General features: G+C 44.0%; 1 protein-coding gene across 1 annotated transcript in view; it reads left to right on the plus strand.

The window, feature by feature from the left end:
• The window catches only part of ARHGAP20 (Rho GTPase activating protein 20), a 59601-nt gene extending 43541 nt beyond the window's left edge, over positions 1-16060 (plus strand). The window contains exons 9-15 of the mRNA XM_069014194.1: positions 1228-1410; positions 5618-5796; positions 8639-8800; positions 9832-9941; positions 10833-11022; positions 11471-11582; positions 13138-16060. Of these exons, the coding sequence (XP_068870295.1) occupies positions 1228-1410; positions 5618-5796; positions 8639-8800; positions 9832-9941; positions 10833-11022; positions 11471-11582; positions 13138-14225 (2024 nt within the window). The 3' untranslated portion in view covers positions 14226-16060. The remainder of the gene's footprint in view (positions 1-1227; positions 1411-5617; positions 5797-8638; positions 8801-9831; positions 9942-10832; positions 11023-11470; positions 11583-13137) is intronic.
• Positions 16061-25278: the final 9218 nt, after the last annotated feature.

The raw sequence follows: 25278 nt of genomic DNA on the forward strand, positions 1-25278 counted from the left end.
TATGAGTTTGCAGATAATTATAACAAGAAAAACTTGTGGATTTTCTGTTTATTTCGCCTGCAAATCTAATTCCAGTAAATCTTAACATTTCTTTTCAAAGCAGCCTTAGCTACAAATGCTTCACTGGAGTCAGACAACATTAATATTTATAAAATGTTTGACTTGTGCACCTTATAGAGAGTGCAAATTGTTTTGCCATTGAAACATACCAGACTTCGGGCTTCTGACCATTACTGTGTGTCTTCTTCAGATCAAATCACATCCATGCCTTTACACATAGAACCAGAGAATTCAGAAATGAGAAAGGCCTTTCTAGGTGACTGACTCTCACTGCAAATTCAAGTTGCTGTTCTTGATACTTATGCAAAGGTTTATTAGATAAAGCCAAGTTTTATCATAGGTGCAGATCAGAAGCAGAGTTTGACTGTGCCATAGCTTCATACTATCTATAATCTCAAATAACATCTCTTCCACTCTCTTAGTGTTCAAGTCTAACTGCAAGCTAGCTAAAACATCTTAGCATTGCATCCACATTTAATATATTTCATCTGCCAGGTCTTTAGATAAGTCTGAAAAGCATCTTTCCGGTGGCATTTCTGAAAGCTCCTCCAGAAATGAATTGCCTCAGTGTAGTCCCCAAAGATGCTGGTTAAAGCCAAGCATAGCTCATTTGCATCAGCCCTGTGATTAACGTTTCCTTCCTGTTTCAGCCTCAGACAGGAACCATAATTGTGTTGCATTTGACTGATTTGATGGCTGTTGCACTTAACATGCTAAGGGAGGGAAGATCACTTCCACACTGGACTTTTTTGGTTTTGCATGCTCAGCAAAAATTTGACGTGACTGATCCCAAAATCTCATTTCTCTCCAGAATGATGTGAGCAATCAGTACCTAAACTTTCAGTGCCACAATAAAAGCAGTAGAAAGAGTAAACACTGAATTCAGAAATAATCACTTGTATTTTTTTCTGGCAGGCTTTTATGTGATACAGCTGTAATAGATCTGATTTTACTTTTACATCTGTTTAACTACACCAAACACAGTAACTCCCTATCTGCCAGTATATGATTTATGCCTGTGAAAATATGGAGAAAAGCAACAATTCTTAGATTAGTGAGAAAGTGCTGCGGGCCAGCAAGCAAAATCTGCTTTTCCTCCAGGGCAGATGGAGTTTTGCAAGTCTCCAGTCAATCCAACAGAGATTATTATGATTTCTCTTTGAACAGGACATGAATATCCCTTTGGAATTAAAATGAGCCACATTCGTGACGCTATGCCCCACGGATCAAAGCACTGTGCCTGCCCCAGGCAGCTTCAGGGCCCTTTCTTGACGGAGCAGCTGCCCCAGGAGCTGCAGTGCCAGTTTGTGCTGAAGCCCAGCCAGGTGGCCGCGTGCCAGCAGCTGAACGGTACGTTGTCCTCTCATCCCAGCATCTCTCCCCACAGCCAGGCCACCTCCCTGGCTCTGCTGCAGAAGGCAAATGTGCCAGGCTGGGGGTGCAGTGGGAAGCACAGAGGAGTGTGCAGGTGTATCTTCCAGCTGCTCAGGGGAGTTTGCAGTGTATCTCCCCCTGATTTGAGCGTGCTGTTGTGTATGTGTCATCTTCGTAAGTTACATTTTGACAAGCTGCCTGTCAAGTGATTGTTCTAAAATCAGGAGAAAAGAAAGACAAAATCTCTCCCCTGCAATTTTTGTGAGTCTTTTAGCTGAGCTTCTCTCTGCAGCCCTTGCTGCACTCTGTAACAAGGCAGGGTGGTTTTACAGTTCAATAGTCAAGGCTTGACTTGGGCACAGAATTCCCATGCAACATTTGGCAGCATCCTTTATCTCAGCAAGGTACTTGCTACACACCTGCCTCACTGGGACCCTCAAGTGGCAAAGTCTAGGCAGGTACTTGAGTACCTAGATGAGGTGAGCGAACAGAACTTTATTTCAGTACTCTTTGAATAAAATAAAGTAATATTTTCTTCTGGCTTTGGCCTTGATGCTGCAAAAATACGAGCACCTGCTCTCTGTTTTTCACTCTGTTGTCAATGACACAATGACTGTGCTCTGCTCATGATAAAACAAATAAGGAGATCGTAACAGGATTGGGGCATTAGACTCAGGGCAAGGACACATCCCATGGTGTGTTTTTGTTGTTCTTAACATGCTAGTGTACTCAGCTCAGTTAGGAACCCTGCCTTACTTCAACATTAATGACTGTATCATAAAAAAAACCCATCCACACTGTTGTCTTGGGCACTCCCCAATACCTAAGATCTCCCACAGTATATGAATATGAATAGAATCCATTTGTAATGTTTTCAGAAATTAAGTACAGTGAAGCTACAGCAGGGTCCATTACAAATTATTCTGGAAATTGATTACATTTTATATAAATTAATTTCCTTTCCACATGCATTCATCCACCCCCTTCCCAGTAATTTGTATCATATATTACTTCATGGCATATTTTAAGAATGAGGCAGTCTAGCAAAGGAGTGTAATTAGGTTTACAGGCCCTGCTTTGGCAGCTGATGTTGACTGGCAAAAGAAAATAGAAATGCAAATCAGGCCTGTAGAGTTCTAATGCAGATGTGTTATCATCAGTGCTGTGCAAGCTGCAGGAGTGGAGGAAGCCTGGCTTGGGGCAGCAGAAACCTGGGGCAGCCTGCAGGTCATGCACAGGGACTGCACTAAATGGGAGAAAGGCTTATAGTCCACCTTTCCTTCTTTCATCAGACAAAACCTGTTAAAGTGATGTGTAGGTGTGACTGCTTGCAAAGGAGGTTATCTCACATACAGCACTGTTAGTTGCACTTTTCCTAACTGTTTTGGGTTTGGAAAATGCATTTACCTGCATGCAAACCAAGGCTGTGATCTGGCTTTGGGTTCAGGTCAGTAAGCCAAAATCTGTGTTGCTGTTGTTGGGTACTCACTGGGCACACTACCACATACAGGGTGAATTTACAGAGAGCAGTATCTGTAACCCCACACTTCACTGCCACATGCTGTGCTGTCCTCCCTCCCATCACTTCCCTGCATCAGGGATCCCTCTGTGCTGGACATGCTGTCCCTTCTGGAGGCAGCAAGGAGCAGCTGCCCAGCTCTACCAGGGTGCACCATGGTTCGACAGCAGTGTAGGTGTTGACAGGCAGGCAGGACTGACAGCTGGCCCTCATGTCAAGTAAGTAGCTATGTGGACACCAAATGTGGTGGTGTAATTGCATCAACTGTCCTGGCAGGATGGTTAAAAAAAGTACAGGAGAATTTTCTTTGTGGAAGAAGTGAAGTGTTTCTGTTGCCTCTGCTGTAGCCTTTCAGCATGTAACAGGAATGACCACCTACCAGTTAAACATAGCCATTAAATAATGCTCACAAGCACATTCTTAAATAGAGCTGAAGATTTATTTAGAAGTTTCTGATTAGTTTCAAGGAGAGGAAATGCCATTTCCATGGCTAGGACACTAACTATGAATGGACATTCACTTCATATACAATATGAGCAGAAGAGGCGGCTGCTGTGAACTCTGACCAAAATTTTCCAATAAACTGGTATTACTTTTTTCTGATTCTGGCTTAGGATAATCTACCAGAGCAAGGCCATGATGTTTTTGTATGGAAGTACTTCTGCAGAGCACTAATTTGCATCTTTATTGGCTGAGAGGAGCCTGGGCTTCTCCTAGTATTATAACTTTGCACAGGTTCAAGGAAAGAAAGTGTACATCCACCCTTTCTCATCTCCTCTTCAGCTTAAGACTTCTCAACCCCCTTAAAAAGGGGATATGAAAAGGATGAGTTTTCCTGTTTTTCAGTGAATGTTAGTTTTTAAGTGGCAAGGTATTTTGTTGCCCTCCATCAGCTGTTGGTTTCTGCCCTGGTTTGCTGAAGAACACTGGCTAAGATTTCCTTCCTGTCCCAGGAGAGAGCTGCAGTTAGTTACAATGACCCTTTGCTCTCATTCTCAGTTTGAGACATGGCTGTTAAGAGGAGAACAATCAGTAAGAGACTAAGAGGAGTTCCTAATTTTAAGACCTTTTTTTTATTCACTTCTGCTATTCCTTGTTCTCCAAAATAGCGTCCTGATTTTTGCTTCCACTGAGATCTACAGCGTTTACAGAAAAAAACACCAGTATGTATTTGCCATTGTGTCACTAGAACACTGGAAAACCTTAGTTTGTGAAGCAAACCTTATTCTGGTGCTTATATCCAGCTCATCTAAAGGAAAAAAAAGTCATTTTGAAAGTTACAGGACAGTTACGTTCTCCCAAAACATGATGTGTCAGGTAAAGCCTTAGACACACAGTAAAGCCAGACTTACATTTCTTGAACTTTTGGACTGCTTAAAATGTATATCCTTATTATTTTTTATGAAAATAATTTTTCTTCAGGCTTTCACATTCATATGTTCACATTTTGAGTTAAACTGTTAACTTTTCATCCTGTAAGCATCTAATGAAAAGACTTCCACCCATTCCCAAAGGGAGCATGATCTGGAACGGAATGATGTATAATGAAAATCACTCTTTGAGCTAAAACCCCAATTCTAACAAAGTATAGGAAAGAATAAAGTATTGGAGAGAAAAATCTGGTATTGTACCACAGTCCTTAATTCTGCAAGCCTTGCTTCTGGCCTCCACAACACTAGAAAGTAAAATGTTTGGAAGAACCAGCTAATTAAAATGTGTATGGGGTAGGCAAGCAACTAAATCAGTGCTGATTGGCTTTGAAAACACCTTGAAAAGAAAAAATATCTCAGAGTAAGTTTTTTCCCCATTAGCACTTCTGTCAGAAACAGTCCACACTCCTTTTCCCCTTAGCAGTAGCCCATGCTGTTAAGACCTCACACTGGCCGATGTTGAGAAAAGTCATATGAAAAAAACCCTTTTAATGTACCAATACCAGTTATTTCCTTCTCTGTACACTGCAAACAGGAGCTTCAGTTAGTATAGCTCCATCGATATCTCATGAAATATGTTAAAATGGAGACAAACTGAGCCCATCAGTGTGCTGGCAGCATGCTGGAATGCCATCTGGAAGGCATTGATTAAAGGTCAGGCACCGTCCCTGGGCCATGGTCAGCAAATGCTTGGAGTGAGGACACTGATGCTACTCTTGCACTGAGGAGAAAAGGGCAAAGGCAGTGGCTTTTCCTGGTCAGAAAATGCCTCACCCCCATTAGTTGATCTTCTGGTGTCAACTGTGGGGAGAGTCTCCCACATTTCCAGGAGAACTAGGAAGCCTCTGGACAGCATGCCAAGGTGAGGGCAATGGCTTTGTACCTGTGGGTGGAAAATGAGTTATTTAGCAGAGTCCAGCCCTGTGTGAAGTCAGCAGGCTGAGGTTTGCTATCCTGCACTTGGTGGTGAGTGCTGACAGTGTGCTTCCCCAGTGCAGTGCAGAGCAGATCCTGGTGATCCTCTTCAGGGCATGAGTAAGGCAACACATTCTACACACGCACACACACACACACACAGAGGTATGTGCATGGTGGATTAGGCTTAGCTGGATGCAAGGAGTTGGTTGAGTTCATGACAGTTTTTCCTTTGAAACCATAGCAACCACCAAAACCCAAATATTGGAACTAGAATTGAAATGCATTTCTCGTAATAAACACCTTTCTCTTTTCCCAGACTTAAGCCAAAAGTCATTTAAAAGGAAAAGATCTATCATAAATTGGGCTTTTTGGCGTGGCCCAGGCACTCACTTGGACAATGCACCCCTCTCCTCAACATCTGCTGCTCCTGGGAAGCTCTTTGGCCTCTTACTAACAACCATCTGTGAGGATGACAACCTGCCCAAACCCCTCTTGGTGAGTCCCAGGCTCAGGGTTGGGTCTTACAGTGGTGGAATTTCTCTGTGTAGTAAATGAAGATATGTTTGTAAATGGGGCATTGAAATTACCCAAGCAAAGAAACCAGAAAGGTTTCCAAAGGGAAACCTTGTTTGTGGTTCTCAGCAAGAACTTTGTTTTTTAACATATGCTGTGGTCAGGCCCAGTTAATAACAGCTTGAGAAATGTATGTGATCAGTCTGCTGCTCTGGGCTATTTCTTCTTTATAGCCCATGCTGTAAGGCTGGTTTCCTAATCCTCACACAGTGTAAATAAATGCCACATTCACACACACTTTTTAAACCACTCCCAAGATCTCTGTAAAATCCCCACATCCATAAATGTCTCATCTACTGTCCCATATAGGCAGCCCACGCATGCATAAAAATTCCACCTGCCCTTAACTAGGCAATTTCAGAGCCTTTCTTGAAGTCATCCCAGGGCAGGCAAGCACTCTGAGTCCTCATTTTTGGTCTGACAGCACCACTGCAAAAAATAGGTGGGAATGTGGAGGCTACAGTAGCATCTTTTCATCCTCTCTTGAGGGAGCTCTGGTGCTGTAGATGCTCTCAAAACCAGCCTAGGAACATGAAAAAGATTGTCCTAGAGCCCATTCCTATATATAGGTATAATATATATAGGTATAATTAAGGCGTATATGTGGCATTTTTGGTCATTGGAGGGCTGCCCTGTTGTCAGTGCAGCAGATGAAGTATTTACAGAGTGGGAATGAGCCCTGCAGGATTGGGCCCTTCATCCTAACAGCCCGACTTCTGTCTGGAAGAAGTTGCCAGAACCCCACTGAAATCATTGGGGTCACACCAGTTTATAGGAAGAGATGTTTTGTCTCCTAAGCTGGTGCTTGATATGCAGCTTTATCACTGCCTGAATAGTCAATCATACCAGGACTTTTCAGGTCTTTTAGTAGTGTAAGGTTGTTATTTTCTTTTGAAGGAGCAGTGTGCATTTTCATCATTTAGGTTATTTAAATAAGCCCTCCAGAGATGGACTCTGTATGACTATGATCACCTGATCCCTCAGTCTCTCTGTTAAAGAGATGAGCCAATGCTGCATTTCAGAAATTTCTCCAAAACATAAATATTTGTAAATTTTTATCTGAAAAAATCTCCAGAGTTACTCAGCATAGAATCACAGCTTGATGGAGTTCATGCTTTGAATTTTAAACATTGTGTTTATGCTACAAAATATAACTTACTTCTGAATTCATGCAGCATCTCTGGAGAATAGAATACTGGGGGACTTGAATGGGATTTACCTGCAAGAGAAAGAAAATATTGGGGATGAATGCTACAGGCCTGGTTGGATAACTGCTTCAGAGCTTCCAGCTTGCTTTCACAGCTGAAGGGCTCTCTTTTAGCCATTGCCACACTGAATTGTCTTGCACCTTAGTTTCATTCCTGTAATTTTGTCTGGGTTTGTTGGTTTAATAGGGGCTTCCCATTTTTACCTTGTGAATATTTTTGTTCAAAATATATTTTCAATATATTGAAATTGTTGATCTTGGACTTCTGCAAGAGTGAGAAAGAAACATTAAAGAATAAAAGTAGAAGTAATAGCTTCCATTAGACTTATATGCACTGCTGTGTGGCAGGAAGACCTACCTTACATCCCAGACTAGGAAAGTTCCCAAACTCCATTCCTTAGCCATTGCTGTTCACTAATTCAGTTTAATGATGATGGGCCAGTGTCCCAGAACCACCCCCCCAGTGTCCCTTTTCTTGCCATCATTTTTGGTAACTTGGTCCTCAGGCCGGTGTGTGCATACACACAATCTGCACGTGGTTCCCCTTTTGAAGAGATAAACATGACAAATTCTACACTGCTTGGAGTGGGCCTGCAAGAGGTGACCTGCATGTCTGAGAGATGGCCCGCAGGAGACCGCAGAGAGCTAAGCATCTGGCAAATATCATGAACATATTATCTCAGGAGAAGTTTCAGCATTTCCTTTTCTGCTTGTTTTCCTCTCTTATTTAACAGAAGAAATCAGTCCCTCCTGTTATTGTAAAAGCTAGGAAGGAATCTGCCTCTTTTCCCTTTCCTATAATAAGCTGCCAACTTGTTTAATCTTGTGCAGTCTCATTTGCTTCAGGGGAGCCATAAGCTGAGCTTTATCCCCCTTGGAGTGACCTCGCACGCGGGAGCACCTTGCCCCAGAGTTGGTCCTGCGGACAGCCCTGAGCTGCTTGCAGAGTCTGATACCACTCACAAGCAGTAAACAGTGAAAACCTGACTCTGATCTGCTGTAGAAGTGCAGATAAATATGAACAAACAAAGCACTTTCTAGTTTAGATAAAAATCTCATTTTTTTAGACATCAGCAATGGAACAGAAGTCTGTCTCTGGTTGGTGATAATATTGACCACAATGATGAGCAGCGAGGGTCTCAGCTTCCTGCAAAGTAGTGTCTGCAAAGTAGTGTCTGGCTGAGGGCACTGTCAGATGCAAAGCTTTGAATTAGATAGACCACTCTCCTTTTCCCACACCACAGTGTTTACACATTTAAATGACTTTGGCTGAAACTTGCACAGGTCCTGGAAGGTCATGCAGAAAGTTAGTGCTTAGCAGTGCCAGCACAGTATTTCTGAGGGGATGTTTTCCAAAATGAGAGCCCCAGATCACAGCTTTGCTGTGCAGTTTGGTGTGATCTGGGGGGGGATGAGCCTTGACTTTTGTTTGATTTCTGATATTTTTTAGGACTAAAGGTTTTCAGCTGTGGCGAAAATGGCAAAACTACATTTTAGTGGCACTGGACAATAAAATATATTTATGAGAAATCCTTTTTGGCTTTTAAATTTTTTTAGGACATGCTCTCCCTCCTTTACCAAGAGGGGCCTTCCACCAAGGGTATTTTCAGACGCTCTGGAAGTGCAAAAACCTTCAAAGAGCTAAAGGAGAAGCTTGATTCAGGTGTTGAAGTGGACCTGGCCTGTGAATCCATATTTGTGACAGCATCTTTGTTTAAGGTATGTGAAGAATGTTTCTGTCTCCCATTTTGGGTGAGAGCAGCACAGATCCTGTGCACAGCCAAGGAGGGCTTTTCTCCAGCAACGGGCCCCAGGAGGAATTGGTGGACTGAATTAACAAGAATGTGCTGGCACATTAACCTTGTGAGGATCTCCAAAGGAGGCTACCGCTGAATTAGGATGAGGAAGAGGAGTAGCCAGCTTGTTTTGCTGACAGCTTTCCTGAGGTCTCTGCTACAGCCTGGTCCTGTTACTCTCTTTATCTCTGCATATGCAATACTAAAAGGCTTGTTTGCAGACCTATCTCCTTATACATCAGTATTACCCTATGCTGCAGAGCCTAGTGAGTTTATAGTGTTGCCATCAATATTTGGATTATTTTTTTCATGCATTATCTTTTGTTACAGTCTTGCATGTCAAAACCAATGTTCCTTGTGCAAAAAAAGCATCATAGCTTCCCTCATCCTAGGTTCTTTGGGAAACTAGGATTTAGTCTTCTTCCTAAACTGCAACAGTTTCCCTGCCAATTGTGTTAGGAAAGAGGACTAGCAAGACTATCAGTGACTAGTTTAGGTACTCTGTTGATTAGGGGAGGGAAGGAAGGGATGCCTTGGAGTGCTTATGGTCTGGAGGTATTTGAGCTTGTCAGCTAAGGAGAAAAAACAGGGACTACAGATGAAGTTAAGTGATAAGTAAAGACAAACTTATAACATTTGATGTTTTGCAACATCAAAATAACTGGTCTCACTGCAGATTTTTTAGTTCAGCAATATCAGATGAAGCATAAAAATACCTCTGTTTTGTCAAAAAAGGGTAGGGAAAGGCAGGAAAAGATTCACTTTAAGCGTAATCTAAAGCGTCTCTATCTCAGATGATACTCTTCTGGTTTTGGTTGCTGTGTGTAATGATATGGCTGCCAGTGAGTGCCGTCCCATGGGCACATCCTCTTGTGTCTGTCTATTTTATTCCTGCTCCCTCACATGCCCCAGAACAGCTGCTCACGTGTTTTGTTCTTCTTTTCTCTTGATAAGGATTTTCTTCGCAACATCCCAGGCAGTATTTTATCATCCCAGCTGTGTGATAAGTGGGTCTCTGTGCTGGATCAAGGAAATAATGAAGAGAAGATAAAAAGCATCCAAAGGTAGTTACTTATATTCTCTACATTCTTTTCCTATAAATGTATATCCCAGAATGCAGAATCATAAATATTCAACTTAAATTTTTTTTAAATAGATGCTAAAAATATCTTTGTATATGACAGAACATTGAAGCTTACATATGTACTTAAGTTATTGTCTGTATGAGACAATTTTCTGACTCTCTTTTGTCCTGCTTTTCTGCCTTTTGTGGACACCAGTAAATACATTAAATATCCTTTCATGAAAAGAACAAAATCAACTTGTATTATTTGTAAATATGATGTCCAAAACCTGAATTTCTGTCTGATACAAAATCCAAACTACCTGTGGGGAACTTTGGAGTCCTGGGTGAAAGGGAAGCTGAAATCAGTTCTTCATATATTTTCCCTCAAATTTTAGTGACCATTTTGAAGCCAAGATGGAATTGTGAATGAAATGCTGGAGCATAGTGACAAGGGAAGCCTCCAACCTTGCAGGTGATACCAAACAGAAAGTAGGCAAAGTCTGTGTCACAGGAAACAGAGCTTTGTGCAGTAGCTGACTCCAGGAGTATTTACACACATACTTAAGGCAACTAGATGGCATGGACAGACTACTAAAGTGTTTGGGGAAGTGAGTGGTGAATTATCAGGCAACTTAGATGAAGTACAGTTTCATGTCATACATTTTACTTGGCAGAGCATAATTTTGTGTTATAGTGGTTTCTGCTGTTCCAGAACACTGTTTAGAGACACAATGAGGGAAACAGCTGAACAAGAACACCTCTTTTACACCCTCCCTGGTTTAATTAGTGGACAGTGTTACCCTGTTGCTGCATTTCCATTATCTTGACTTGTGTGTATCTATGGAAAGTGGTCACTAATGTGAAGAATTCTGGTTTTGTATGTTTTCAGGTTAATAGAGTATCTCCCCAGAGCTAATGTTTTTCTCTTACGTTACATCTTTGGAGTACTGCATGGAATAGAAATGCGATCTGAAGAGAACCAGATGAATGCCTTTAATCTGGCTGTGTGCATTGCACCTAGTCTGCTCTGGCCTCCTGTATCCTCCACTCCTGATATAGAAAGTGAATTTATTAAAAAGGTAAGAAACACTTTGGTGTAGTAGAAAACCAAACCAACTTTCATCCCACTCAACCAGGCTGTTGGTTACAAACATGAGAACAGTCAGTACCTCTTCAGATCAGGACTTGTCCTCTTATCAGGGCTCCAGCAACATTCATCAATCCATTCTCATAATCTGTCTGGAAGAAGGGAAGAGAGGTCGTAAAGCAATGCCCAGTGTATCAGCAAAATGCCTCTCTCATCAAGATCTCTGGTTTTGGTGACCTCAGAACAGGACAGAGTAGAATGGAAAAGATGTACACAAGGATGTATACCAGGACAGTTTATCTGGGGCCAGGAGACTGAGAGAGAAGTTCCTGGCTGCCCTCATGGATGACAGTGTGCTCCTGTTCCTCATCTGTATGGTGAGCTTGCTCTGAGTTGAATAATAGAAGATCTGACATCTCTCTCCCATTGCTTGGTTGCAGATTTCTAGTCTGGTACAGTTCCTCATTGAGAATTGCTGCAGGATTTTTGGAGATGAAATTACCTCCCTCTTTGGAGAAATACTGATGACATGCAAGAGAGAGAACAGCTCAGGTAATACAGATTGATGTTTTGATCCCTTTAAGACAGCTAAACTCAGGCAGGCAAAAGATTGGTATATTCCTTGGAAGCATGCTGTTCGTTCTTCATGTGGTGTTCCCAGATACTGCTGTTCTCTTTCCTCTGCCCAAAGAATTGCTCATAATCACTGATTCAGCTTACCATAGACCTGGATCATATCACAAAATGCTTTCACAAGTCATCTGAACCACTATGGTTGAAAAAGGAGGGAGGGGAAACAAAGAAAATAAAAAAAGAAAAAATCTAGAGAAGGTTTCCTCTCAAAACTAGAATTTTTGCATTAGCCTATGTTTTCCCAAAATATCAGGAAGTCAGTGATCAACAATGGTCATAATACAGCTGTCATCCCATTATATTTGGGTTGTAAGTGTCTATTCTTCACTACCAGAAGAGAGAGATCTCCAGAGTTTCAATGGGGCATCCAGATTTTGCTGCTAGCACAGAAAAATTGTGGAACTGGTAACTGAAAGTGTTTGGCAAACTAGTTTACAGAGCTTTCCAGATTATCATGAATGCTTTTTTTCTCTCCAACCCTCTGATTTTGACTTAGTAAGGAGTTTTGTGTTTCTCCTTAAAGTATTTCTAAAGCAGAATTTTTGTAAAATAAATTTTGTCACAGGTGGCCTGTGCTGAAAGGGGTAATGGCACTTGTGTCAGCATGTCTGACTGACTCAGTGTGGCTGTTTCAAACTCCTCGTGCTCTGCCTCCAAGTGAGATTGGGTGAAATCCAGTGAAATTTGGCCTGCCCCTCCTCAGGAGTGAAGCACATGGGATCTGCTCTGCTGGGATGTACTGGGAGTGAGAGCCAGACCCATGACAGGTTACAGCAGCTGAATGAGTTTTCAGGCAGGCACTGAGGCGTGGTGGCTGCCCGTGCATGAACTGTGTCTGCTGCAAATGTGAGATAAGACAGCTTAGCCTAAGCCAGAGCAAAAGAGATTTAATGTAATTCCAATTAATGCAGATACAGGATAGGGCCCAGGTGTACACTGCTCAGTGCAAATGAGGTGTCTGTTTAAACTGAGACTAAAACTTCACAGTGTTGCTCTTAAAAATGCTGTATTTTCTGCAAGAAGCAGAGGTAAGAAGTATGCCCTGTTTTCTTCATTTGTCTGAAAGAAGGAAAGAAAGGTTAAATGTTGCTTTCAATATCCAATAATGAAAAGAAAAATTAAATAAATTACCAATTCACTATATGTATGTATGTAAATTATTGGTTACAGCTGGATTATCTACTATCCACTTAAAAAACCCAAAACAAACCAAAAACACAACGAAACCCCCTAACCCTTATTTGTGCCACTATCCTGTATTTTTTGACTGAGCCATAGCTTAGTACTCACTTCAGCTTCTCTAGTTCAAAATTAAGACAGTAATTTTTAATGAAATTATTAGTATTTCTGCTTGAAGAATCTTTAAAGGGCAAATGCTCCTGAAAGTAAAGGATAATTGCCAGAAAAAAAAAAATCTGCTTTTCAAGAGTGTGGTTCAGTCACTGATGTGTTAACACTTGGTTTGTCCTTGTAGATGTTGCTTCTCTCCATCAGAATGACTCTTCCTATGACAGCCTGGAAAATGAGGCGAATGATGAAGCTGACTCTTCCTCCAGTGACTGGATTAAAACCCGTGATCAGGATAACAGGAGCAGGGAGTCTGTCTTCACTCTGAGCGATGGCGATTCGGAGCAGACAGACGTGGATGAAATCCAAAGCCGAACCAAACTGAAGCAGTTGGCAATTTCTGCTGACATGCATCTGAAGTTTTCCTCACAAGAAAACTCAAACGAGTCTCGCTACTCCAGTGGTTTCCCCTCAGCAGCTACCTCGGATGCTCCCAAGACTGTGAGGAGGCACCGGCGCTCCTCCGAGCCTGCAGTTGGCCTCCAGACCTGCAGTTCCGCGCGCACCGATGCTGCGCGTGAGAAGGCAACGCGCAAAGCCAGCTGTGACTTTGTCCTCTCTCACGAAGACGAAGAGTGTCTCTGCCAGCGCCGGTCATTGCAGGTGGAAAGGCAAAAGCTCAGCAATCAGAGCTTGGTTATAGGGATTAATGTTGGTAAAAGTGACAACACAAACCAAAATGTTGAAAGGAAAGACCTGTCCCATTGTCTTCTGCCTCCAACGCCAGAAGGATTAAATCTTTGCTCAGGATTTAGCTCTTTTAGTCAGTCTTCTTCTGGGACATCTCCATCTGTGTCGTCGATTTGCTCCCTGGACAGTGCTTTCTCCCAGTTTTCAGACCAGGCTCTGTTTACCCTAAGTGAAACCTCCTGCCCTCTCGATAGCACTTTTCAGTCGCTAAAGAAACACGAAGACGCTGCTGCTCCTGTGGCTGATGACTGTTCGCTTACAGCCACCAAGGTGCCACCATCTCCGCAACCTACTGACACTGGGGCTGAGGGGGGCTTGGTGGGGCCCAGCACCAGGCCAGCACCCCTGAAACCTACTGATGGAGTTGATGGCAGTTTCATTAAGCCTGACCTTCAGCCATTGCCTCTGAAAGTCACTGGAAGAGACAGACTTCATGATCAAAGAGGAGGTCTAGAAAAGCATTGCAGCAACCCAAAGTTTGAAGAGACCGACCAAAGCTTTTTGCAGAGGAATCTTAATGCTTAAAATAAACACCATAAAGAAAATGCCTTTGGTGTTGATGTGTGTTCATTTTAAGTTTAACATCCAGGTTGTTCAAATTTAATTGAGCAGTCCCTGGACTCACAGGTTTTCTTTCTTTTAGGAAACTGTCTGAGTAATGTTCCAATATAAAGCTTTGCAAGAATATTGTAAGAATAATAAAAATTGCTGAAAAGCAAGCAAATAGAAATCTTCTGAACATCTGGAAGGGACCAGGAGGTAGCTAAGGCCAGTGTTCTGTTCCCTGACCCTGCCAGGGCAGCGGGCTGCCTGCTGGGCCTCTCTCCTTGACCACTCGAGTGTTGAGCCTTGCAGATGTGAGTCCCAGTCCTTTGTGCTTTTGATGTAGCGTGCAAAGTCAGCATAGCTTCCATAACTGTGGTATTATACTACTGTTCTGAAACTGATAAATATTACCTTCATTGTCCTCCAAGGAGTAAGTGTGTTGTTTTCTGTATGTTTATACAGTATGTTCGATAGGTGTAGTTATTTCTTTCACACTGCAAAAAAAAGCAAAAGTAAGCCCCAAAATATGTAAAGGGAAATGCTGAATCTTGTAACTAACACCTTGCAACTCTGTGTTTCATTTATTGTGCTTTGTTAGCTGTTCTGTTCATGTTTAAGTTGTGAATAGTTTCTTAACATTGCTGTAAATGGCATTATGTATTATTGCAAGCAGAACACAAGTAATTTTATTATGCAACATCTAAAACATAGGATCACAGAATGGATTGGGTTGGAAAGGACCTTAAAGATCATCCATTTCCAACCCCCCTACCAGGGCAGGGATACTAGACCAGGTTGCTCAGAGCCCCATTCAACCTGGCCTTGAACGCTTCCAGGGATGGGGCATCCATAACTTCTTGGGGCAACCTGTTTTAGTGCTTTACCACTCTCTGAGTAAAGAATTTCTTCCTGATCTCTAATCTAATCTGCTCTCTGTTAGTTTAAAAACTTGCCCCTTGTCCTGCCGCTACCTGCCCATATAAAAAGTCATCTTCCTTCTTTTTATAAGCCCCCTTAAGGTACTGGAAGGCCAAAGTGAGGTCCTCCTGAAGCCTCTTCTTCTCCAGGCTTAACAATCCCAACTCTCTCAGCATTCCCTCACAGAAGAGTTTTTCCATTCCTCTAATGTTCTTTATGGTCCTTCTCTGTACTCGCTCCAACAGCTCCATGTCCTCCCTGTGCTGGGACCCCAGAGCTGGATGCAGCACTGCAGGTGGGGTCTCACCAGAGCAGAGCAGAGGGGCAGAATCCCCTCCCTGGCCCTGCTGCCCACGCTGCTTTGGATGCAGCCCAGGACACCTCTGGCTTTCTGGGCTGTGAGGGCACATGGCTGGGTCATGTCCAGCCTCTCACCCAGCAGTACCACCAAGTCCTTCTGCACATGGCTGCTCTCAAAGAGTTCTTCTCCCAGTCTGTACCTGTATCTGGGATTGTCCTGGGCCAGGGCAAGGTGCAGCACCTTGCACTTAGACTTGTTGAACCTCCTGAGGTTCTCATGGGCCCACTTCTCGAGTTTGTCCAGGTCCCTCTGGGTGGCATCCCGTCATTCTGTTGTGTCAACTGCACATCTCAGCAACCTGTCATCTACAAACCTGCTGAGGGTGTGCTCGGTCTCGCTGTCTGTGTCATACATCATATAATATATTAGAGTAATGCATTATCTAAATGCTTTGAGTTTGTATAATATATCCTGCTAAATTTTGCTATTATATATGTTCTGAAAAAAATGTGTATTTTTGTACTTGCAAAAAACTGCTGCTAATTTTACAAGTTCTGTTTTGTTGTTGCGGCACTGGTATTGATGTGTATGCATTCAATGCTATATATTAAATATTATTTGTTATGTCATAAATTCAGTTTATATTCTGTGTAATTTTTTTTGGTGTCAGTTCTACAAGCTATTGCTGAAGCAAAAGTCCCAATGATGCCACTGCAAATGCTGTGTAAGAAAGAACTGAAGCATTTTTCTTCCACTTGGGGTGGCATAATTCCTACTGCATGCCATCATCCTGTTGACTTTTGTAAATTCTCATAATTCTCAAGCAAGAATTTGTACCCTTTTTCTCTTCATCTAGTGGTAGGAGGATGTTTTCAGCTAATGGGATTCAGTCAACAATATGGAGGTGAAGAGAGACCTTGTGGGATAATACATATTAGGATTGGGAGGAAGGAAAGGAGGGGAGTAAACCAATGAATGAGAGAAAGATTTATTCTTTATTATTAGCCGGGCTATAGAGAAAGCAAGAATGACACAGCTACACTAAACACATCTGAGTGTGTGTGTGCATGCATGCAATGCTTCTGAAATGTCATTGATTCATTCCTTAGCTTTCTGTTTCCAAGAGCCCTGCCCCACTGCAGTTAATAGTGGCCAGTACTGGAGTTTCAGGTCCTGCTCTGCTTAACTCTGCTCTCCTAAAGGTGCTGCTGCTCCTAAGTCACTCTCATTTCTGAAACATGTAAACAGCGTCCAGTGCACTCGGCTGTTTCCAAGTGTTATCAGCACAACAGGCTTTTAGCTCTTTATGAAACAGAATATCCATTCTGTTTCATAAAGCAGATTTGGAGGAGGGGGGAAAGTCTGTTAACAAAGTTATAAATAACCTTACTTGAAAATACAGAATCAGAGAGTTACTATTTTGGGCTCTAATCCTGCAAATGTATCTGTAAGCAGAGCTGCGTTTGTGGAGACCCATGTAATGCAGTAAACCATCATGCACTTAGAACAATACTCGAATGAATAATGTGTGCAGGCTCTGATTTGACTGCAATTTGTTCTTCCTTCTTGTATTCAGCTATTTTAATGAAAACAGTGGTATGCAGAATCTGATCTGTAAGTCACCTTCCAAAGGTAAATACTTTGTGTGCGTTTTGAGACCTGTCATCTAACAGCTCTACATATACACCTCCTTCAAAACAAACAGAAAAAGACTGATTGACATGATGCTATTTTGAAATAAAACAGCTACTCTGCATTTCCATTTCTTTTCAAAATGGTAAAAAGCATATTGCCATGCTGCCAAGATTACATTGAGCAGCAAATACTGATTCATTGCATCAATAATAAAGCTTTAGAAAATCTCTAGTCCCTGCAATATAAATTTTCTGTCCTGCAAATGGTATCTTCCAACAAGTCATTTATCTCTGCTGTCTGAAGAAAGAGTGTATCAAAGTGTGCTTCGATGTGAAGTGAGTTATGTGTCTGCTTTTGAGCTGTAGCTAATGCTAGAGTGCTTTCAGCTTTAAATGTGTGGCAAACAAGCGGGATGTAGACAGCACAATTTGAAATGCCCTTCTGTCTTACAAGATACACACCCTGCTGCTGCACAAGGCATGGTCTGTGACAATCATAAAAAAGAGCGCTAATGGGGAAGATCACTGTCTGCAACGCCTCAGTGAAAGAATTAAATGCTGGTAAGATCCAAAGTGGATTGTACTGCACCTTTTCAGAGTGCCAGACGCAACTCTGAACACTATAGTAAGCATCGCCCTGCTCTGGCATGGGCTCCTCCATGGCTGCAGGTGGATCTCTGCCTCCCCCTGGACCTCCAGGGGCTGCAGGGGCACAGCTGCCTCACCATGGTCTGCACAGGGGCTGCAGAGGAATCTCAGCTCCAGCATCTGGAGCACCTCCTGCTCCTCCTCTGCACCCAGCTGGGTGTCTGCAGGGCTCTCCCTCTCACATGTTTTCACTCCCCTCTCCAACTGCCATTGTGCATTTTTTCACCCTTCTTAACTCTGTTATCCCAGCTGCTGGGCTCAGCCGTGACCAGCACTGGGACCATCTCGGAGCGGGCTGGCATTGGCTCTGTTGGACACAGGGAAGCTTCTGGCAGCATTTCACACACACCCACTGACACACACACCCTTTGTAGCCCCCTGCTACCCAAACCCTGCCACACAAACCCAATACATTCTGTGAGAAGGTGGTGGAGTAGGAGTGGCCCCAAGTGCTGAGCTCCCTCTTCTGCCCTGTCTCCAGCTTCATGTCCACTCACTGTGGGTCACCAGCTGCCTATCTCCATAAACTAGGGTGGCTGCCTTGGAGAAGCTGCTCAAGTTTCTGTGACAAATGGTAGGTGAGATGTTTCCCAAATGCCTACTTCTTTTGTGGAGCCGAAAAACCATACAATAAAAGGATGACTGAGTTAGGGAAGAAACAGTGGCTGTGGCTTCTCATCCACTGCTGCCAAGGACACAAAATGAAGCAAACTGACAAACTGCCTCACTACTTGGACTTTCTGTCCCACTGTTCTCCTTGTTAATGAGCATCCTGCCTCTGTTTCACAAGTGCTAGCCATCATTCCCTTCAGAGATTTATATAATGTAAATTTAGAGCAATTTGTTCTCAGCTTGCATTGAAAGATTTTGTATTTTTTGAGCCCTAGTAAAAGTCCCCTGTGCCTGAAATGTCATTATTTGTTTTTTTGAGTTTGTTGGGTTGTTTTGGTTTGGGTTTTTTTTGGGACTTTTCCATTCTTCTTCATCAATTTCATAAATGCTATTGCTTCATCCCTGCAAGTTTTATCTCTCCAGCACAGCACAGCCCAATTCAGGAAGTGGGAAAACATGTACCATCTAATCCTTGTTTAAACAAGTTTGTAGAGTTCAAGCAAAGTAGATTAAAGGTCCAGGAAATGAAGCATGACCTTTAAACTGAAGGTGTCTCTCTATCCAAAACTCCAGATCACTGGATTTCTGTTAATAGCTGCTGTTTCACACCCTTTTTTGTTCTGCGACCTATGTGGTGTCAGGACCTGGTGGTTGACATCTCATTTCCAGCTCTGCTCCTGATCTGCTCTATGACATTTGGCAAATTTATTTGCCTCCTCTGCTGCCTGTTTTGCACCATTTGTCTTTTCTCTAAGTATCCTGGTTTGCTGGGTCAGGGTGGTGGCTGGTGTTTCCAGCTATCCTAAACATAGCTGTCCACCCACGCACAGCCAGACATGGGGGACTGGGAGGTGGCTGCTGCTTTTGGGGCCCACATGCAGAAGTGCAATCACACACGTACACACGGTGAGGCTGCCATAACCCATGCAGACAGACTTGCTTCACGTCTTGCAGATCAGCCTGTGCATCTACAAAATGTCCAAAACAGTGTCACTGAGTTGGGCCTATCAACTTCCTCTCATTTTTGTCCATAAAAGCACTGGGGAATGGGGTAATTCAGGCTGGAAGGGGCCTCAGGAGTTCTCTGGTTCAACCTCTTGCCATGGGCTTGCACATCCATGTAGAATCGTAGAATCATAGAATTGTTTAGGTTGGAAAAGACCTCTAAGATCATCAAGTCCACCACTAAACCAAGCACTACATCTACACATCTTTTATGTACTTCCAGGGATGGTGACTCCAACACTTCCCTGGACAGCCTGTTTCAGTGCTGGACAACCCTGTATGTTTTCCTAACACCCAGTCTAAAACTCCCCTGGTGCAACTTGAGGCTGTTTCCTCTTGTCCTATTTTTATTTAAGGGGAGAGGCCAACCCCCACCTGGCTACAGCCTCCTTTCAAGCAGCTGTAGAGGGGGATAAGGTCCCCCCTGAGCCTCCTTTTCTCCAGGCTAAACACCCCCAGCTCCCTCAGCTGCTCCTCACAGCACTTGTGCTCCAGACCCTTCCCCAGCTCCGCTGCCCTTCTCTGGACACGCTCCAGCCCCTCAATGTCTTTCTGGCAGTGAGGGGCCCAGAACTGAGCACAGGATTGGAGGTGTGGCCTCAGCAGTGCCGAGTACAGGGGGACGGTCACTGCCCTGGTCCTGCTGGCCACACCACTGCTGATCCAGGCCAAGGTGCCATTGGCCTTCTTGGCCACCTGGGCACAGCTGGATCATGTTCAGCTGCTGTTGACCAGCACTCCCAGGTCCTTTTCCACCAGGCAGCTTTCCAGCCACTGCCCCCAGCCTGTAGCACTGCCTGGGGTTGTGTGACCCCAGTGCAGGACCTGGCACTTGGCATTGTTGAACCTCACACAATTGGCCCTGGCCCTCTGATCCAGCCTGTCCAGATCCCTCTGCAGAGCCTTCCTGCACTTCAGCAGATCAACACTCCCACCCAACCTGGTGTCATCTGTGAATTGTCATCTGTGATTCCCTCACCCAGATCATTGATAGAGATATTAAACAGACCTGGCTGTAAAACTGATCCCTTGGGAACAGCACTTGTGACCGGTCACCACCTGGGTTTATCTCTGTTCCCCTCCACTCTCTGTGCCCACACATCCAGCCAGTTTTTCACTCAGCAAAGAGTTCACCTGTCCAAGCCATGAGCAGACTGTTTGCTCCAGGAGAATGCTTCAGGAGACAGCGTTGAAGGCTTGTATCAAAGACATGAAGCTCATGTCCAGATGAGGGACAGCAATGTTCATCACAGCTGGAGACATTTAGCTGAGAGCAGCTGACTCAAATAAATAAATTTGGTTTGGAACAGATTATGATCACAGAATATACTAAGTTGGAAGGGACCCACGAGAATCAAGAGTCCAATTCTTGGCCCTGCACAGCACCATCCCTCAGAGTCACACCACGTGCCCAAGAATATTGATGACAATTTCTTAAATAACCCAGAAAATGTCTAAGAAACCAGCAAAAGCTGTAGTCTTACACGCAATCTTCACATTATCCCAATAAACTTACGTATTAGGAGCAGAGACTATGATACATTTTCCCTCAGTATTTAGCATCTCCTGTGTTCAGAATACCTGAACATGCCTAAGGAGATAGCCGCAGTCCAGATACCACCGGACATCCTCAAGCACTCACATCTGGAAGAAGACCCAAGGCACCAGCTGCACTGGGGGCTTTTCCCTCTCCAGGGCCTGATGTGGGAAGTGGCTGAGCAAGGGGCTGCATCGAGCCTCACCTTTGGCATTTGTGTGAGGCCACTTCCCTGTGGAAGAATCCTTCGCTCCTGCCAAGTGTAAGAGGTGCTGGAGCATGATGTCTGCTGGCTGAGCAGAGACCCACTTGAACATCAGGGGAAGGGAGCCAGCTCTCTTTCACAGACGTGCTTGCATGATTTCACTTGCTCCCAAGAGTAGTTGCCGACGTCGCTGTATTGAGGCCACTGTCAAGCTAAACTAATTGACCCACTGGTGCCCAAAGGGGAAGATTCTCTGGTTAAAGGTGTTGAATATTTCTGTTAGGGCATGGTTGCCACACAAGGCCTAAAGGTTTTGGACATCATTTGTGTTTTATAAATATGTACAATGCAGTCTGTAATGATTTTTCCTTGATAGTAGCTTTGCTAGAGGCACTATTTTGTTGGTTTCATTGCAGCTTCACTGCAAATATCAGCAGTTCCTCGAGGACAAGTACTCGGTAGCTGCTGCCAGTTGCATTAAGTTAAATATTTCAGAATTTAGCCATTCTGTGACCCTGCATGGGAGAGGTGTTTTCAGAACAGAAATTATTTCTCTGCACTTGATTCTCATGTCACAAACTATTTCCATCAATATTACAAATCTGCTCTCAGGCTCAGCAGTATTTCCAATATGACCATTGAAGGCAAGGCTCTCCTCCTCCTCCTTCTCCTCCTCCTGGCTTGGAAGAGTTTCCACAGGGTTCCCTGCTGCCCTGGAGGCTGGCATGGGTGGGGGGGCTGGATGGTCTGCTGGCCAGGGAGGGAAGGGACAGGAATGTGCTGCCAGTGTGCACAGCTGAGGCTACACCATCCCAGATGAGCGTTTAGACAACGAGCCCTGACAGTAAGGGCTGATGAAGACAGAGCGACCTGTGGAGAGTGACCCGCTGGTGACTGAAGCTTGGACTCAAGAGGATCCCTACAGGAATCAAAGGGCAATGCTGGTTGTAGGATCCCAATCACCCCCACTTGCACCAAGGGAGCCCCATCCCATTCTCTTGAACTGTCAGAGGAGAGTGGTCAGCTCAGGGTTCCTGGGTGAAGCTCACCAAGGCATTAGTGGGACCCCGCAAGAATATGAGACTCATGGGGGGCTGTGGGGGAAAAGTGTCTGAGGCTGTGGGATGGACACCTCTTAGGAGGTGTTCCAAGGGGGCTACAGCACTGTGCAAGGCTTGTCCTGGGATGTTTAGGGCAAGGCTCAAAGGCAGGGACAGGGAGGGATTAAGATGGACTGGAGAGGAACAGCATGAGAAAATAGAAGGGAAAGGGGATTAAAGGGGCAGGTGTGGGTGACAGCTGGCTGGTCAGAACACAACCCTCTGACCAAGCCCTGTACCTCATTGCCCCAGCCTGCCCTAGTCTTACTAAATATTCAGATATAATGATGTAATTAATTATATATTACTACTAATAATAATTCTTTCATTCTCTCAGTTGACTTTCTGTCAAACTCTACTCTGAGTCCATGTGAGAGACCAGCACCAACATTCAAGCCGTATGAGTGGGCAGCTGCATCTGGAATGGGGCCACAAATCTCAGAGATTGGAGGGTGCCAGTGCCAGCACCTGGGGGAACTGGGGCCAGCTCTGGGGCACACTGAGTAGCCAATGCCAGATACTGGAGAGACCCCTTTTCCATGTGTATGTGCATATTTCCCAAGTGGATGCCAGTCCTGATGAGCTGGAAGAAGCAGTACCTGTCCCGTGTGCTGTTCACGTGTGTGCCAGCACTGTGTGCAAGTGGCTGCCTCACAACAGAAACAGCAGTTTTGAACAAAAAGGGGGCTTTTAAGCATCAAGTGCCTCACAGACAGCTTGCACAGAAGATGTAGGGTGAAATGCTTAGTGCAGGAGAGGGATGATCTCCCCAGGTCCAGTCAAAGCCAGCAAGGGGTCAGTCCCGTTTGCTACAGGGAGCAGCTCATGGGAAGCCTGACCTCACAGCAGGCAACAGCAGCTTTGTTAATGCTATGACTTAAATGTTTTACCTGAAGAAATGGGTTTTACCTGAAACACCATTGAAAGCACCACTGGAAGTTCCCTTTAGCAGAGCTGGGGGCCTAACTGGGTGGGGGTGGCAGGAAGGAGGCAGGGCTGAGCTTAAGTGTTTTATTGGCACAACTACTTGGGAAAGGGACACCTGACACCAAGTCCACAGGTGTCCGTGACATGAGGAACCTGAGGTGACCAGGTGGACAAGGAAGTTCATGCCCCAAAGTCATCCTTCCAAGCAGGACTTGGTCTCCACAAATGGATGTCATTGAAAGATGCTCTTCTTTGCCCAGGCCCATCTGACTACTTCTATGGCATTGCTGTCCCTCTCCTGATTATCCAGATATGTGCAGAAACGTGCAGCATCTAAATGATGTCATACTTTTCATGCAGAGATAGATGAGGAGTCTGGAAGGTCACCTTCAGCTGAGCTCCTGGGCTTGGGCTTAACTTCAGTGTGAAAATAGTCCCAGAGAATTACAATAAGATTGCTTATGCACTTAAATTCCTTACTGGGCTGGAGCTGTGCCTATGTTCTAAATAAATTAGAAACCATACCAGATGTTCCTGCTTTATTGAAAAAAACTGATTCCTATGAAGCTTCCATTTACAATTTTGATTTATATTACAGAGGTCTATCTATTATTTGATAAAGCAGAGACTTCCAAAATATTCTTTTATTGCGTAAGAAATATTAAAAAGTATTCAATACTTATGCATCCTGTCTAGATATAATTTAAAAAAAAAAAAAAAAAAGAGAGAGAAAGAAGGATTTGTCCAATAAAATGTTTGGCAAAGCCAAAGTCTGAATTTTTTCCTTTTTTGTTTTACCTTGGGATATGAATTTACAGTCGACTTGTCTGAAGTGCGTAAATTCAACAACATGGTAATTGGTTTACTACACGGAAACTGGAGGCTCTGACCTTGCCAAGAATTTTTACTGTGTAAATTCTTCACTTTTCTCACATTCAAAAAGGCCATAAAAGCCATAATTCTGAAAACAGGTCTCAGTGAACAAAATCTCAGCCCTGCCTCAGGGTGAGGAGACCCACACGATGTGGGTGCAGAGCAGGTCCCACTGTAAAAGGGGTTGTTAGTCCAGGCTCATCACTCTAAGGTATTTATGGCCTTAATACAGTCCCCATACTTTGCTTTCTGTTAGGAATGCTTAGACTCCCATCTCATAAAAGGATGAGTGCTCTCAAATCTGATTTTCTTCTGTTGCTGATGCAGAATCAGACCCTGAAACTTACTTATTTTATAACAAATTTATTTTATTGGGGTTTATTGCAATGAATGGGAGAAGACGGGATCAGCTGCCAAACTTCCAAACGCAGGGTACAACACCTCTCTGCTCTTCAGGTCTGTGTCACCAGCTGGGCTATGAAATACCTTCTGAGGAGGGACAGGGAAAGGACAGCCCTCCAGACCAAGACAGGGACAGAGGTGGCCAGGAGCACTTGGAATCTGGATTCAAGTCCAGAACAAACATTGATCTGCCTCTTTGTCCTTGAAGCATCCCAGGAGACTTTTTGCTGCTGGTTTGCAAGAGAAGCAGTTCAGAAACATCTTCTGAATTGTTTTCTGAAAAAAAAAAACCAAAAAAGGTGTATTGGGTTTGCATGGCCAGGCCTGTTTCCTGACTGCACTTCAGGTGTACGGTCCATGCAGGACATAAGGGGAGCTATCTACTCTACCCCACACTGGTAAACTGAGAACAGTGGACAAGGAGAAGGCTGAGGTACTCAACAAATTTTTTTGCCTCATTCTTCAATGGCAGCCTCTCTTCCCACACACATGGGTGGACTGCAAGGGGGGCCAGAGGAGCAAAGAGATTCCCACGGTAAGAGAAGATCAGGTTCATGACCACCTGAGGAACCTGAATGTACATAAATCTACGGAACCTTACGAGGTGCATCCCTGAGGGAATTGGCTGATGTAGTTGCCAAGCCACTCTCCGTTATATTCAAAAAGTCACAGCAGTCAGGTGAAGTTCCAGGTGACTAGAAAATATTGTACCCATCTTTTAAAATGGTAGAAGGGAGGACTCTGGGAGCTGTCAACTTGTGGGAGAGACTCGATCCCATCCTTGAAGCAAAAACCTGTCTCTTGACATGTGGGTCATTTAGCTCAGAGGAGAGAGAGTCCATTGCACCAGCAGTCATCAGCTAATAGCAG

This window comes from Aphelocoma coerulescens, chromosome 1, assembly GCF_041296385.1.
Source record: "Aphelocoma coerulescens isolate FSJ_1873_10779 chromosome 1, UR_Acoe_1.0, whole genome shotgun sequence".
Classification (NCBI taxonomy): domain Eukaryota; kingdom Metazoa; phylum Chordata; class Aves; order Passeriformes; family Corvidae; genus Aphelocoma; species Aphelocoma coerulescens.